At 45.6% G+C, this 15,199-nt stretch overlaps 1 protein-coding gene across 4 annotated transcripts in view; it reads left to right on the plus strand.

Moving 5' to 3' along the window:
* The window catches only part of LOC124555676 (calcium uptake protein 3, mitochondrial), a 655,882-nt gene that overhangs the window by 520,071 nt on the left and 120,612 nt on the right, over positions 1-15,199 (plus strand). For all 4 annotated transcript variants that reach the window (XM_047129671.1, XM_047129673.1, XM_047129672.1 and 1 more), the window contains exon 2: positions 12,730-12,874. In XM_047129671.1, the coding sequence (XP_046985627.1) occupies positions 12,730-12,874 (145 nt within the window). The remainder of the gene's footprint in view (positions 1-12,729; positions 12,875-15,199) is intronic.

The raw sequence follows: 15,199 nt of genomic DNA on the forward strand, positions 1-15,199 counted from the left end.
AAACCGAACAGAGAAACTAATTACAGAGTGTCTCGTGTACATAAATCATAAAAACCATGTAACGTATAACTACGCAAAGGTCATGCAAGGAAGCAACAATCTCACTATGTTCTTGGACGACGTCTCTTCAATGTGCCCGTTTCAAAATCACAAGACAAGGGTGTATACCAAATGATTAAACACATCCCAGCAGGGAAACCACTGCATTTTCATGGCAGCAGGCAATGCAAAGAGTGTACCCTTTGTCCAACAACCATACGGGGTGTGGCTAACTCATTCTCCGCAACTAACTAAAAGATATTTGCTTGCTAGTCTCATAGTTTAAGTCGCGAGCTTAAGACACGCCTTTGCAGTTTACAAGCAAAAATGAAGCTACTACAGCAGACAGAAGAGTGGGTATATGTTCTTTGAGATATGCAAATGCTTATTCATATGCGTACGAGTACATAACATGTCTATAGGAGACGGGTTTCACTTACTGAGCTGTGTTAGGACGCCATCGACAGAGACGGCCGTACCATTGTCCAATCTCCGTGAGTTTTCGGGGGAAATTGAGCGGTTATGAATCAGCGTATCTCCTCAGAATTTGCAGTGTCTTGTTAATGGTAGCGTCTGGACTCTTACTGTCATCAGGCATGCTAAATTCTACATTAGTGAACATGTAGTGTTTGAGATTGACTGGTTACGACACAGACTTCTTCGATACATGACGCACTGAATAGACGATACAAAATAGATTATGTAGTATTTCACTCTTCGTGCTATATAAATGATTGTAGCACTTTCAAGACTGCCACCTTTAGTTTACTTTTCTTAAGAAGATTCCAGGGAAATGACCCGGTGATATATTCAACAGACTACAGAACAATATTATCCACAGTTCTTCTAGTTTCTCATTTGAGTCGGAAGTTTGGTGTCTTAATTTTGCTGTGGTAATGGGTCTAAGACAAGGATGTAGTTTTTCGCCTCTATTGTTCAATCTATACATCAAAGAAGCAATGACGGAAACAAAAGAAATGTTCAAGACTAGGATTAAAATTCAAAGTGAAAGGATAACAGTAATAAGATTCACTGACTGACATTGCTACCCTCAGTGAAAGGGAAGAAGAATTACAGATCTGTTGAATGGAATGAACAGTCTAATTAATGCAGAATATCGATTGAAAGTAAACCGAAGGAGGACGAAAGTGATGAGAAGTAACAGAAATGAGGGTTGCGGGAAACTTAACATCAGTATTGGGGATCACGAAGTGGATGAAGACAAGGAATTCTGCTACCTAGGCAGCAGAATAACCCGTGATGGAAGGAGGAAAAAGGACATAAAAAGCAGGCTAGCACTGGCAGAAAGGACATACCTGGCAAAGAGAAGTCTAGTATCTGACATAGGCCTTCTTAGACTATACGTTTGGAGCACAGTATTGGATGGTAGTGAAACATGGGCTCTGGGAAAACCGAAACAGAAGAGAATCGGAAGAGTTTGAGATGTGCTGCTACAGACGAATGTTGAAAATTAGATGGACTTCAAAAATGGCTCTGAGCACTATGGGACTCAACATCTTAGGTCATCAGCCCCCTAGAACTTAGAACTACTTAAACCTAACTAACCTAAGGACATCACACACATCCATGTCCGAGGCAGGATTCGAACCTGCGACCGTAGCGGCCGCGCGGTTCCAGACTGTAGCGCCTAGAACCGCATGACCACACCGGCCGGCTTAGGTGGACTGATAAGGTAAGGTGTGAGGAGGTTCAGCGAGGAAAGGGATATATGGAAAGCACTGACAAGAAGAAGGGAGAGGGTAATAGCACTTCTTTTGAGACATGAGGGAATAACTTCCATTTTACTAAAGAAAGCTGTAGAGGGTAAAAATTGTAGAGGAAGGCAGAAAGTGGAATCCATCCAGCAAATAATTGAGGACGTAGGCTGTAAGCGCTACTCTGAGATGGAAAGGTTGGCACAGGAGAGGAATTCGTGACGGGCCGCATCAAACTTGTCAGAAGACTAATGACAAAGGATATAGTGGAGGAACGTTTCTAATGTGTACGCGTATTATGCTAGTGCATCACGCAGAGGCTCTTGATACGTTGTATATAAGAGGGCGGATCTTAGCATTTCTACACAAATAACGGTGATGGAGTAGGTACGGAATAAGCTGAGACGGAGGCAGCAGTCATGTGACGGGAAGCGGCCGGCTGGCAGCGAGGCAGTCCATGAGCAACACGTGATGTGTGCACGCGGTCCGCGCCACGTTTCTGGAAACGCTGCCAGCATCCCCGCATACGCCCAGCTCAGATAGCACTTGGGCATCCGCATCGATCCGCTGTTTTTCCTTACAATAACCGATATTCAGTGTATGGCAGAATATATCTGCTGCATGTACCATATGCCCTCAGCCTGACAACGCGTTTTATTCGACTGACAAGTGTCGCTCGGGAAGATTGACCGTCTTTGCACCTCTGCGTGTATCATAATATCTCTTTTTTTAAGATTGTAATAAGTGGATAGTAAGCATGAGGCCACGCTGAAAAGTAATGATATCGAAGCTTAAAGCTTTTTAAATAAAAAAAATTCTACATATGTACTCATGTTTACGTAATCATTTCTCAACATAGTCACCCTGGCGACGAACACCTTTCTCCCAACGAGACCAATCTGTTGATACCGTCACTGTAGAATGTTTTACTTTGTTGACGGATCCACAACTTCACCCCCCGCTTGCACCGCTTCTTCACTATCAAACTGAAGTCCTCGAAGGTTTTCCTTAAGTTTTGGAAACAGATGAAGATCGGATGGGGCCAAGTTGGGACTATATGGAGGATGATCGAGGGTAGTGAACCCAAGGTGTCGGATAGTTGGAGATGTCGCAGCCATCGTGTGTAATCTGGCATTGTCATGCTCCAGGAAAAGGTGTTCCATGTTTGGACGAACTCTTCTAATTGGAAACACTGTTTCTCACGCACCGACATAGTCACCTTACACACTACCGTGACATACGGTACAGTTGGAGCCCGCTAGCGGCAGAGGCCTACAGATATGTAGACATGAAGAATAGCGATGTAGAATGTTAATAACTTTTGTTTTGTTTAAAAATTTTTAAGAGTTTTCACATTAAAAAGTCGGAGTCGTGTGTGTATACAGTCAGATGTCGTCACAGTTTCTTGGAATAGTGTTTCACAAAATGTAAGACATATTTTGTAGTGTCTGCTGAGGAAGTGAAATGCCTCATACGCGAGGTTCACATAATGTGACTGCTAAGTGCTTTTTAGTACTTTTTTTTTTTGCTCCTCTATATGGCACTTATATTGTGCGAATGACCATAAACTGCGTGGCAGAGGATGATACTTGTAATATTCGCAGATTCCGCCCTGAACTATTTGGCATTCTCTCTCTCTCTCTCTCTCTCTCTCTCTCTCTCTCGTGTGCGTGTGTGGGTGTGTGTGTGTGGGTGTGTGTGTCAGCTGAATCATTTCAACGTCTCTGTTTTCTCTCTCGATCGATAAACGGGCCGGAGAACATTCGGACTGTTCTTCTTTCTGTGTGCTTTATGTCCCCTGTTTGTCATACTGTCACTTGGTGTGGGTCCCACGCACTGTTGGAGTTGAAATACACAGTGTAACTGAGTAACAGCAATCATATTCCGCCTACTCGCTGCGCCCTACACTTGCAGTGTAATTAACTTCTGCCGAGACTGCTGATAAACATGACAATTTTGACACCGTTATCAAGTTACTGTTACATCTGTGTTGTCGAACAAGGTTATCCTTAGTGAAAAGCCGCCGAACTGTATTCGATCGGATTGGAGTCCGTTTTCCATAATGTTTTAAGACTATGGAGGAAACCTACAATCATTTTGAACTGCAGCGTGATTACGTGATAATATGATAAGTTGTAATCAGGGCCTTGGGTCATTTCAGTTTGTTGCCTATGATCGCCAGTTTATTTTCGGCAGAATGTGAATTACTATATATGTGTTGCAGACACTTGTGACGCGAGTTACGTGTTATAAATGTACGCGCTTTGAGTCGCTGAACATTACCCTCTGTAGCCGTGCAGTGTGAATGGGTGACACGTCCGCTCCGCGGGCCCCGTGAGTTGCACGTGATGTTGATGCAGACTGGTGGGAGCGCGTGCGCACCGGCCACAAATAGTCGCTCCAGATAGATACCTGCTGCAGTTGTCTTCCGGAGTGCGCACCTGTCATCGTCCCGACGTCGCTTTGTCTACGCAAAGTAGAAAATAGAGGATTTATCCCAGCGTTACTTTCATCACGGTGCTTCGGTATTGTATCAAGGTCAGACTTACACTCCTAAACCGCATAAACTTTAAATGTTTGACGGCCAGCTACAACGAGGAAGTAGCAGTGGTGTGGATGAGCAGACTGACTTCTCATACAATGAGATGTAATTGCAGGTGGGATGGTGGGTGGGTTAGGGGAGGGCGGTGTCAGTATTACTATTTATGGTCTCGGAAACAGTACGTTACGTAAAACCGACAAATTATGGACAACATTCATACTAATCTGAAGCGCCAAAGAAACTGGTATAGGCATGCGTGTTCAAATACGGAGATATGTAAACAGGCAGAATAAGGCGCTGCGGCCTGGCGCAATTGTTAGATCGGTTACTGCTGCTACAATGGCAGGTTATCAAGATTTAAGTGAGTTTGAACGTGGTGTTATAGTCGGCGCACGAGCTATGGGACACAGCATCACCGAGATAGCGAAGAAGTGGGGAATTTCCCGTACGACCATTTCATGTGTGTACCATGAGTATGAGGAACCTGGTAAAACATCAAATCTCCGACATGACTGCGGCCGGAAAAAGATCCTGCAAGGACGGGACCAACGACGACTGACGAGAACCGTTCAACGTGACAGAAGTGCAACCCTTCCGCAAACTGCTGCAGATTTCAATGCTGGGCCATCAACAAGTGTCAGCCTGCGAACCAGTCAACGAAACATCATCGATATGGGCTTTCGGAGCCGAAGGCCCACTCATGTACCCTTGGTGACTGCACGACACAAAGTTTTACGCCTCGTCTGGGCCCGTCAACACCGACATTGGACATTTTGCCTGGTCGGACGAGTCTCGTTTCACATTGTATCGAGCGGATGGTCGTGTACGGGTGTGGAGATAACGTCATGAATCCGTGCACCTACATGTCAGCAGAGGACTGTTCAAGCTGGTGGAGGCTCTGTAACGGTGTGTGGCTTGTGCAATTGGAGTGATAGGGGACTCCGATACGTGTAGATACGATTGACAAGTGACACGTATGTAAGCATCCTGATGTCGATTGTGCATTCCGACAGACTTGGGCAATTCCAGCACGACAATGCGACACCTCACTCTTCCAGAATTGCTACAGAGTGTATCCAGGAACACTTCCGCTGGCGACCAAACTCCCCAGACATGAACATTATTGAGCATATTTAGAATGCCTTGTAACGTGCTGTAAAGAAGAGATCTTCACTCCAACCCCCCACCCCCCTCGTACTTTTACGGATTTATGGACAGCACTGCAGGATTCATGTGTCAATTCCCTCCGGCACTACTTCGGACATTAGTCGAGTCCATGCCAAGTCGTGTTGCGGCACTGTTGCGTGCTCGCGGGGCCCCTACATGATATTAGGCTGGTGTACCAGTTTCTTTGGCTCTTCAGTGTATTATCACAGTGTATGATGAGACAAGATCACTATTGACACACTTTACTTCTATTAATTGGCTTCATACGTACTGCTTGCCGTCTAATGGCTATGAAAGACTACTTACATATACCGAAAAAATAACGATATACAGTAGTTTTAGAACAGTGCTTCTGTTGTTACGTAAGTTGTAGTGTAATGTATCACTGTTTTAGTTCATAATTTAAGAAATTGTTCATATGTAATTAAATTTAAAGTGCATGTAATTTATTATTACTAATTAAATTTTTTATCTCGAATGCATCCTCGAATCAGCAGGCTCAGCTGTATATGTACGGAGCACTTCATCTAACAGCCTCGCCTGTCAGTGATTCCCTGACGCGAAGATTTTCCCAAACTACATTATATAGTAACGTATAATAATCACCAGAATATTTGTAACCTAATTTGCATTCTTGCAGCCTCAGTTTTATATCCTAATGGTTAAGTCAATTTTTTAATAAACTAATACATATATATTAACATTGTGTCTTGGTATTAGCGCAAGAGACGTAAATAGGCTACAGCAACCCTCCGTTTTCCGTATCTTCTACGCGCAGCTTTCTCGATGTGATTCTATCTAAAGTTATCATTCTAAGCCTCATTAACAATTTGCATAAAACCGTAACATCAGTTAGTTTCCTGGGAAATGCAAGGAGTGTCAGACCAGAGAAATAGCCGGCCGTTGTGGCCGAGTGGTTCTAGGCGCTTCAGTTCGGAACCGCGCTGCTGCTACGGTCGCAGGTTCGAATCCTGCCTCGGGTATGGATGTGGGTGATGTCCTTAGGTTAGTCAGGTTTAAGTAGTTCTAAGTCTAGCGGACTGATCACCTCAGATGTTAAGTCCCATAGTGCTCAGAGCCATTTGAACCATTTTGAACCAGAGAAATACACTCTGTGCATCCACATTCCTGGTACGCTTTTAAAGATTTTTATTAAGCATGAAAATTGTTTAGCAAATTGATTCCCTAGAGCTATTGGTTAGTGTTCAGTTTACTTGTGATAACTACTTTTGCAGAACATCGATGTCGGTTTTCATTTGTTTTTTTATTCCTATGATCCCATAGTGCGCTGACACACACACACACACACACACACACACACACACACACTGCATCACCATCTTAGGCAAGGTCTTCGTGTAGATGTTTCGCTATTACCTTCCTCCGACATGTTATGAAGTGTCAGGTGTGTATCTGTGTCATGTGGGTGATTGTGACGAGTGCTCGTACAGTGTATTGCTGAGTGCGTGTTATGGGTTAAGGGTAGGGAGAGGATGGAATCCAGTGCTGGCACATAGCCTATTCCTCTCGAATAGCACCAAGAGGGCCGCTGAAGTCAACATCCCCCTCCGACGGACGCATCATCATCGGTAGTGTCACATGCCCTCACTTCACAAGACGCTGCGGAGAAGTTTGGAATTTAATCCAGAAAGTTGGCGCAGGAGCTAGTGATCAGGACTTTAGGCAACTACCTCTCCTTACCTTGCTGGCCACATACTGGTGGTGAAAATTTCACCCACCACCAGGATTCGAACCGGTGGACCTCAGAGTCGAGTGCCACCGCGCAAGAGTGCGTTAGCGACCTCGGTTGCGGAGGGGGGTTGTTTTTTGTAGTGAGATCTCATAATTTGATTTTGTGCTGCATCATGCGCATCAGTATTATATTACGTATTAGAATTATTCCTCTGATACTACTATATGCACTTTTCTTTCATTTGAATCGAGAACTATAGAGAATACACACACACTGAGGACAGGTCGACGCAGGACTCGAACCCTTAATATATGCTTTGAAAAGCAGCTGCACAACCCCAAAACCAGGCAAAAAAGTCCTAAAATTTTTTAGAAAGGCCTTTCACGTGCAGGTCAACATTTTTCCTGATACGTATCCCATTTTAGTTTAATAACTGGTTGTGTAATGTTCTTGTACAGACAAAATAATCAGTGATAAATCACGTAGCTCCTCTTCGAACTTTCTAATTTCTTCAGCCAATTCGACCTGATTTAGATTCTGTACAGACAAGAAATCCTCTAGAATAAGTGATATGTGTGTACTGGAATTTATCCCCTTCCTAACACTTACGTTTTATTTCCTTTCTAACTCTCGTCTGCCGTTACAACTGCTAAGGAGTGGCATAGTTACGCTGACGACACCTTCGTCGTGTGGAGCTGTGGTGAGGAACACGTCGCCGACATCCTTAGACACCACAGTCTGCATGCCAACATAAAATTTACTGTGGAACTAGAAAAAGACCAACAGCTACCTTTTCTAGATACGCTGTTTACGAGTAATAGTGAGAACTTGGTACACAGCGTGTATAAAAAAAACAGACGCACACATACACACATACAGCCCGATACCTGCAAGATCTATCAAACCATCACCCGAGCAAGAAAAGAGGGACGATTAATACGCTCGCAACGCGCGCAAGACGAATACGTGTGCCACAGCACATCGGATGCGAGATACAACACCTGGATAGCGTTCTGAGGAGCAATGGGTACTCCACTAGTTGCATAAGAGGTGTCTGGAAATCCATCACTCAGGGAAGTGACACGTCTAAAGAAGAAATGTGGGGCACAGCCTTTCTGCCATACACCCATAAGGTGACGGCCAGAATCAGCCGTATACTTCGCAAACACGGCGTACAGTCTACACTCCTGGAAATTGAAATAAGAACACCGTGAATTCATTGTCCCAGGAAGGGGAAACTTTATTGACACATTCCTGGGGTCAGATACATCACATGATCACACTGATAGAACCACAGGCACATAGACACAGGCAACAGAGCATGCACAATGGCGGCACTAGTACAGTGTATATCCACCTTTCGCAGCAATGCAGGCTGCTATTCTCCCATGGAGACGATCGTAGAGATGCTGGATGTAGTCCTGTGGAACGGCTTGCCATGCCATTTCCACCTGGCGCCTCAGTTGGACCAGCGTTCGTGCTGGACGTGCAGACCGCGTGAGACGACGCTTCATCCAGTCCCAAACATGCTCAATGGGGGACAGATCCGGAGATCTTGCTGGCCAGGGTAGTTGACTTACACCTTCTAGAGCACGTTGGGTGGCACGGGATACATGCGGACGTGCATTGTCCTGTTGGAACAGCAAGTTCCCTTGCCGGTCTAGGAATGGTAGAACGATGGGTTCGATGACGGTTTGGATGTACCGTGCACTATTCAGTGTCCCCTCGACGATCACCAGTGGTGTACGGCCAGTGTAGGAGATCGCTCCCCACACCATGATGCCGGGTGTTGGCCCTGTGTGCCTCGGTCGTATGCAGTCCTGATTGTGGCGCTCACCTGCACGGCGCCAAACACGCATACGACCATCATTGGCACCAAGGCAGAAGCGACTCTCATCGCTGAAGACGACACGTCTCCATTCGTCCCTCCATTCACGCCTGTCGCGACACCACTGGAGGCGGGCTGCACGATGTTGGGGCGTGAGCGGAAGACGGCCTAACGGTGTGCGGGACCGTAGCCCAGCTTCATGGAGACGGTTGCGAATGGTCCTCGCCGATACCCCAGGAGCAACAGTGTCCCTAATTTGCTGGGAAGTGGCGGTGCGGTCCCCTACGGCACTGCGTAGGATCCTACGGTCTTGGCGTGCATCCGTGCGTCGCTGCGGTCCGGTCCCAGGTCGACGGGCACGTGCACCTTCCGCCGACCACTGGCGACAACATCGATGTACTGTGGAGACCTCACGCCCCACGTGTTGAGCAATTCGGCGGTACGTCCACCCGGCCTCCCGCATGCCCACTATACGCCCTCGCTCAAAGTCCGTCAACTGCACATACGGTTCACGTCCACGCTGTCGCGGCATGCTACCAGTGTTAAAGACTGCGATGGAGCTCCGTATGCCACGGCAAACTGGCTGACACTAACGGCGGCGGTGCACAAATGCTGCGCAGCTAGCGCCATTCGACGGCCAACACCGCGGTTCCTGGTGTGTCCGCTGTGCCGTGCGTGTGATCATTGCTTGTACAGCCCTCTCAGTGTCCGGAGCAAGTATGGTGGGTCTGACACACCGGTGTCAATGTGTTCTTTTTTCCATTTCCACGAGTGTATATACAAACAGACGAAGAAGATCAAAAAGTGTCTCAGATAGGCAAAGGACAAAAGAGTGTCTTATAAATTCACCATGAACGTAAGGATTTTTTTTTGTTTTGGAAGAGCGCTATTTCATCCAAGTTCGTTTTCGAATACCTCCATATGTGTTTCTTTATCCTCATTACTGTGGCCTCTTCATAAACTTGCATATCAAGTTTTTCTTGAAAACTATTTTTCATGGCTTTCAGGATTTCTGTACTATTATTAAGAATTCAGGTTTTGGTAATTTTTTCTGTTCTATGAGATAAATTTCAATTTTATATTGGCTAGATAATCGTCTGTTTCTATACTTTCTCATTGTTTAGCTTGTACGCGGGCCGGTGTGGCCGTGCGGTTCTAGGCGCTTCAGTCTGGAACCGCGTGACCGCTTTGGTCGCAGGTTCGAATCCTGTCTCGGGCATGGATGTTTGTGATGTCCTTAGGTTAGTTAGGTTTAAGTTGTTCTAACAAGGGAGCCTCCCCATCGCACCCCCCTCAGATTTAGTTATAAGTTGGCACAGTGGATAGGCCTTGAAAAACTGAACACAGATCAATCGAGAAAACAGGAAGAAATTGTGTGGAACTATGAAAAAATAAGCAAAATATACAAACTGAGTAGTTTATGGGCGAGATAGGCAACATCAAGGATAGTGTGCCAACTTATAACTAAATCTGAGGGGGGTGCGATGGGGAGGTTCCCTTATAAGTTCTAGGGGACTGATGACCACAGAAGTTAAGTCCCATAGTGCTCAGAAAAAATGGCTCTGAGCACTATGGGACTTAACATCTGTGGTCATCAGTCCCCTAGAACTTAGAACTACTTAAACCTAACTAACCTAAGGACATCACACACATCCATGCCCGAGGCAGGATTCGAACCTGCGATCGTAGCAGCCGCGCGGTTCCGGACTGCGCGCCTAGAACCGCTAGACCACCGCGGCCGGCATAGTGCTCAGAGCCATTTTTTAGCTTGTACACTCATCATTTCCTTCTGATGTTGAAACGAGATGGCGTCTTGGTCAATTTCATATGCTCCTAAATGTGAATTTGGTGATTTCTGTGGTTTCCCTGTTTCTGTTTCATTTAATTTTTTTTTTAATTGTGGACATTAACTTGAGGTTAAATTCTTTGGATGGTTCTATGAGCTTTTGTTCCATTCTTACTCATTCTTTTGTGGGGTGGATATTTTCAGTCTGCTTTCCTATATATTTTTCTCTTCTCCTATTTGCGCATTGAAGTCGTCCCATAGTACTGGTGCTCTGAACTACTTCTTGGAATTTGACGCCGGCTGGTGTGGCCGTGCGGTTCTAGGCGCTTCAGTCTGGAACCGCGCGACCGCTATGGTCGCGGGTTCGAATCCTGCCTCGGGCATGGATGTGTGTGACGTCTTTAGGTTAGTTAGGTTTAAGTAGTTCTAAGTTCTAGGGGACTGATGACCTCAGCAGTTAAGTCCAATAGTGCTCAGAGCCATTTTTGGAATTTGACATTTCGTGCTCTCGAGCTTCCTAGAAGCATTCCACTTTTCCTGGATTTCTTTTATTGTCTTTATCAGTTAGGGCATGCCAGTTTAATAAAGCATATGTTTTGGTCTCACTTTGAAGCTTTAAATTGAAAGGCGCTCGTCTGTGATAGAATTTACTATTCGACTCTTGGCGATGAAGTCTGCTCCTAGGTGCTGTATCCCTTTCCTCATTGGATTCCAGTCATTTTCACCCTTAAATTCTATATCTCTCGTGTTGCACCACAGAATTGAATACGCTTTTCAGCTTTTCTCTCAACATTACTCGTAGGTCCTTCGGGAACAATCGGACGCAGTAATTAGCACACTGCACTTTTGGAGGAGCGGGCTTCCAATAATTGTCGATCCCTTCCTTGTACTTGTATATACCGAGTTTATGCTCCGTCTCCTATGAACTCGTCGTCAAAGGAAACTTACTTCCTTGTGTGACCTGAAGCTCTGCTGCCACTGGCCTCCCGCAGGGTTCCGTCAGCATTTAATTCTCCTCATGGCTATCACTCTCTCTCTCTGCCTAGCCCACGCGAGGCTTCATTTCTTTGAAAAAAAAAATGCGCTTGTTTGATCCTAGACTGTAGATGTAACACAAGACGAACATGTTCCTCTCACCTACATGCGTGTGCTGCAGCACATGCCCAAGACGCACATGTACCCACAAAAAGCAGGCAGGTGGAGCCCGTGAAGAATTCACGATAGCTCGATATAAGAAATGCTATTCTTGTTCTAAAAACTGATGCTGCTCAGGGGAAATATATGTACCGTAACTGTTTGACCCATGACTTTAATTGAAAACATGAGTTAACACCCTCAAATCCTGTACTCTGCATTTAGGAATTCATCTAGCCGTCTCTGTCGAGCCGTAAGAGTAATTTCCTTATTACAAAACCTCAAACAAACTGCATGTTGGCATATTGAGAATGTGAAAAGATCTCTTAGGTCTCTGGTAGTCGGCTTAAAACTACAGTCTTTTTTGACAGTCCACTGGAGTCGTAACTGTTGGTAAAATCGTCATCGAGCGTTACAGTTATGTGTCAGCTTCAGAATCTTCATCCCCACACCCTCTGAAAATTGCATCCATGTCCATTTGAAGTTTTTAAATTGCTGTTGGGTGGTCAGCCGAGTCCTAAAGTGTTCGACTTTCCCCACGAAATAGTTGTATGCTGACCATGTATCAGTGTGCCTTCTTACAGATTAATTCAACTTTTGGTTACTCTTCATCGCTACATGTAACTTCTAAACGCTGTAAATTAATGTTCATATTAGAAATTACTAGGCCTTAAACATAAATTTCTGCCATTATTATGGAGTTCATTGGCGGAAACCTACATTTTCATAACGCAGATGCGAACAGTTAAGATCTGATTTGTGCCGCATCTCATGGCAGCAGAAAGCACTTATTCTGGCGAGAACTTATAAGCCTGTTATTTGCAGAGAGAAGAGGAGCCCCTGGTGCGCGCCGTGAAGCCTACGTCCCGCGAGCGGCGCTTCATCAAGTTCGCTTCAGCCGAGTATAATGGACAACTGTACATGACGCCGCAGGACTTCCTCGAGTCTGTCGTCGAACAAGAGCCTCGCCGTAAGTCTGACTGCTTGTTGAATTGTTTTGTCATATAGGATTCCAACCTTGATAATTACCAACAGAGATACACTATCTGTTCAAAAGTATCCACACACAGCCAAGTAATGCGGAATTGACCACTAAATGTCCCTAGATGCACAAGTCGACTGATAGTGATGTGATTGTGGAGTGTAAACGCGAAGGAGAAACTACAGCTAAACCGATACAAGCCGGACTTTTATGTACTAACAGACAGGTACCGTCGAAGGTTGCAGAGAGCGGATGTAAAAAATTTCGTGAAATTAGCAGAGTGAGTTCCAGTAGTGCCACCAGCAGTCTAAGTACCACAATGACTGCGCTTAGGGAATTGAAGAAAACTATGTACTATGGTCAAGGAGCTCCTCATGAGCCACGTGTTGCTATGTCTGTGATGTCCTTAGGTTAGTTCGGTTTAAGTAGTTCTAAGTTCTAGGGGACTGATGACCTCAGATGTGAAGTCCCATAGTGCTCAGAGCCATTTGAACCATTTGATTATGTAAAGAGCGACGCCACTGGGCAGTGGATGTTTGATATGGGTGTTTCGAAGTGATGAATCCGATGCAAGGGTTTGTGTTTGGCGAATGCCTGGAGAACGTTAGCAGCCATCATGACTGGTGCCAACTCTATGTGATCAAAAGTATCCGGGCACCTGGCTGAAAATGATTTACAAGGGCGTGGCACCCTCCATCGGTAATTCTGTAATTCAATATGGTGTTGGCCCACCCTTAGCCTTGATGACAGCTTCCAGTCTCGCAGGCATACGTTCAATCAGGTGCTAGAAGGTTTCTTGGGGAATGGCAGCCCATTCTTCACGGAGTGCTGCAATGAAGAGAGGTATCGATGTCGATCGATGAGGCCTGGCACGAAGTCGGCGTTCCAAAACATTCCAAAGGTGTTCTATAGGCTTCACGTCAGGAGTATGTGCAGGCCAGTCCATTACAGGTATGTTATTGTCCTGCATTATGAACAGGTGCTCGACCGTGCTGAAAGATGCAGTCGCCATCCCCGAATTGCTCTTCAACAGTGGGAAGCAAGAACGTGCTTAAAACATCAATATAGGCTGTGCTGTGACAGTGCCACGCAAAACGACAAGGGGTGCAAGCCCCCCCCCCCCCCCCCCCCCATGAAAAACACGACCACACCACAGCGCCATCGCCTCCGAATTTTACTGTTGGCATTACACACGCTGGCAGATGACGTTCACCGGGCATTCGCCATACCCACACCCTGCCATCGGATCGCCACATTGTGTACCGTGATTCGTCACTCCACACAACGTTTGTCTACTATTCAATCGTCCAATGTTTACGCAACTTACACCAAGCGAGGCGTCGTTTGGCTTATGAGTAGCGGCTCGATCATGAAATCCAAGTTTTCTCACCTCCCGCCTAACTGTCATAGTACTTGCAGTGGATCCTGATACAGTTTGGAATTCCTGTGTTATGGTCTGGATAGATGTCTGCTTATTACAGATTACGACCCTCTTCAACTGTCTGCGGCTTCTGTCAGTCAACAGACGAGGTCGGCCTGTACGCTTTTGTGCTGTACGTGTCCCTTCACGTTTCCACTTCACTATCACATCGGAAACAGTGGACCTAGGGATGTTTAGGAGTGTGAAAATCTCGCGTACAGACGTATGACACAAGTGATATCCAATCACCTGACCACGTTCGAAGTACGTGAGTTCCGCGGAGCGCCCCATTCTGCTCTCTCACGATGTCCAATGATTACTGAGATCGCTAATATGGAGTACCTGGCAGTACAATGCACGTAATATGAAAAGCGTACGTTTTTGGTGGTGTCCGGATACTTCTGATCACATAGTGTACACTGTTGCCTTTTTCCTAGACGTGAGAACGAAAATTGACCAAACACATTAATGGCCGCCGTTAGCTTGTTAATTTCCCAGGGAACTGTCAATCATTTAATTTACATCTGAGCATTTATACCTGTGATCAGACCTCAGAGATTAAGTTTTTTAGATTTTTTTCGTCAGTTCTGTTCTTTTACCAGGAGTACCTAAGAGCTCCGAGCATCGTTTCCCTAGCTGAAACAACACTTTAGAGCCGAGCCATTTCTTGAAAACTTTTGCAGTCAATGAGACATCCACATCGCGCATGGATGGGCTGAGCACGGTTCAAGTGTAGGTGGTTAGTCGCTTCCATTGTCTTCATGGTAATGTTAACTTTGGTAACTGTATGGTAAAGATGGCTGTGATTATTACCAGTGCAGTGTAGTGCACCGTTAAGTTTACGTTTTTGTGGACCAAAGTTCAATGAAGGAGCATAGGTGGAAACTGGTGAA

This window comes from Schistocerca americana, chromosome X, assembly GCF_021461395.2.
Source record: "Schistocerca americana isolate TAMUIC-IGC-003095 chromosome X, iqSchAmer2.1, whole genome shotgun sequence".
Taxonomy (NCBI): Eukaryota; Metazoa; Arthropoda; class Insecta; order Orthoptera; family Acrididae; genus Schistocerca; species Schistocerca americana.